Source organism: Aureococcus anophagefferens (genome assembly GCF_000186865.1).
Source record: "Aureococcus anophagefferens unplaced genomic scaffold AURANscaffold_3, whole genome shotgun sequence".
In the NCBI taxonomy this organism is placed as follows: domain Eukaryota; class Pelagophyceae; order Pelagomonadales; family Pelagomonadaceae; genus Aureococcus; species Aureococcus anophagefferens.
Window position 1 is genome coordinate 809495 of NW_008705563.1, and position 2039 is coordinate 811533.

Below are 2039 nucleotides of genomic sequence, written 5' to 3' on the forward strand. Positions count from 1 at the left end.
TGCGCGGCATCATGCGCGAGATCACCCTGATTCGCGCCTTACACCACGAGAACGTCGTCGGCTACCTGGGCCTGGAGCGCGACGCGACGCGGCACCGCCTGTCCATCTTCATGGAGTACGCCATGGGCGGGTCCGTGCGCCAGCTCCTGCAGGACGGCGGCGCCTTCTCGGAGGCGCGCGCCGCGCGGACGCTGGAGCAGGTGCTGCGGGGGTTGACGTATTTGCACGCGCACGGCGTCGCGCACCGCGACATCAAGGGCGCGAACATCCTGCTCTCGGCGCCCGCGGCGCGGGAGCGCGACGTCTGGAGCTGCCTGAGCCCCGGCGGCGCGCCGAGTTTGGAGGAGCACTGCGCGTCGCCCGCGTCCGTCGTCCACGTCGCGAAGCTCGCGGATTTCGGCGCGTCGAAGCGCATCGGCACGCTCGGCGAGGACAAGTCCGTGCTGTCGGGCCTCAAGGGCACGCCGCGGTGGATGGCGCCGGAGGTCATCAAGGGCCAGATCGCCGGGACGTTGGACGGCTGGGTGCTGGCGGACGTCTGGTCCATGGGCTGCACGATGGTCGAGATGGTCACGGGCGAGATGCCCTGGCCCATGTTCCCGAACCCCATGGCGGCCATGTACCACATCGCCGACGGCAAGGCGCCGCCGTTGGGAACCTACGCGCCGACGCCGAACGCGAAGGCGTTCCTCGACGGCTGCTGCCGCGCGACGCCCGCGCACCGGTCGTCGCCCGCGGCGCTCCTGGCCCACGCCTTCATCTGCGGCGCGCCCGAGCGGCCCGAGGCCGCGCCGCCGGCGGATTTGGCGCTGGCGGAGCCGCCGCCGGAGAAGAAGGGCCGCGCGCGGCGGTCCTCGGGGTCCGAGGAGCCCGCGAGCCCGACGTCCAAGGCCATCGACCTCGCGCGGTCCAAGATGGACTCCTTCCCCATCCTCCAGAAGCTGAGGTCCGCGGCGACGTCGCTCTACGCGCGGGGGCCGAGCTCGCCCGTGAAGGCGTCCGCGCGCGGCGTCTTCGGCGCGTCGTCCTCCTCCGGCCGCGACCCGGACCCGGGCACGACCAAGGGCCGGCGCGCGGCGAAGAAGGAGAAGAAGAAGGTCCGCTACGAGAAGGCCGTGCTCAAGCAGGCCAACGACGCGCGCGCCGCGGACCCGGCCGGCGCACCGTCGCCGGACCCGCCGCCGCCGCGCGAGACCGTGTCGCCGCCCCTGGGGGACCGCGGCGGCCGGCCCCACGCGGCGGCCTCCGGCGACCAGCTCCTCTTCGGCTCGTCGGCCGTGCGCCGCGAGGCGCGGTCCGAGCTCGAGCGGCCCGTCGCGCGGAGCGTCGACCGGCCCACGCGCCACTCGCGGTCCGCGGGCGTCGAGGGCGGCGTCGGCAAGCGCCAGCTCCTCCAGCTCCCGCCCATCCGCGACAGCGGCGACCGCCGCAACATCGCGTCCGCGCCCAACCTCAACTGGGGCCACGGCCACGTCCGGCACTCGATCTAAGGCGTTTTTGATAGGTCGGGATTAGCCCTGGCGTCAGGTTTTGAGCGATTTTGCCTTTGCGAGCCCGAGGGACGATAGACGAGTGAGGTGGTTGAATAGGGAGCGTCGGCGAGCGTGGGAAGAGATCATGGACCCGGAACTGATCAAGAAGAAGCGAGAGTACGAGGCGCGAAAAACCCGTACGAAGCTGGCGCTCAACATATGCACGATTTGCGGGAAGAAGGATGCCCGGCCCTGTAAAGGTTGCGGCACGACGGCCTACTGTTCGACGGACTGCCAACGCATCGACTGGCGCGACCGGGGCCACCGGAAGGTCTGCAAGAAGATCCAGGCCGCGGAGGCGGCGCGGGCCGAGGCGCCGACGCCCCCGCCGTCGCCGCCGCGGGACGTCTTCTACGGCCCCGCGCCGCGGTCGCACGCCGACGAGGTCCGCGCGCGCATCGCGGCGGAACACGAGGCCGCTCGTGCCCGGCGCGAGGCGAACCCGGAGCGGGAGCCGGCGTCGGCGCGGTATGGGTCGCGATGCCCGATCTGCCTCGAGGACTGGAC

The 2039-nt window shown here is 72.3% G+C and overlaps 1 protein-coding gene across 1 annotated transcript; it reads left to right on the plus strand.

The window, feature by feature from the left end:
• Positions 1-11: 11 nt before the first annotated feature.
• On the plus strand, positions 12-767 carry AURANDRAFT_21350 (hypothetical protein; the record flags this gene model as incomplete). The annotated part of the gene is made up of 2 exons (XM_009035401.1): positions 12-302; positions 387-767. Coding segments are annotated over 2 exons (672 nt in total), but the record flags the coding sequence as incomplete, so codon positions are not given.
• Between the last annotated feature and the right edge of the window lie 1272 nt (positions 768-2039).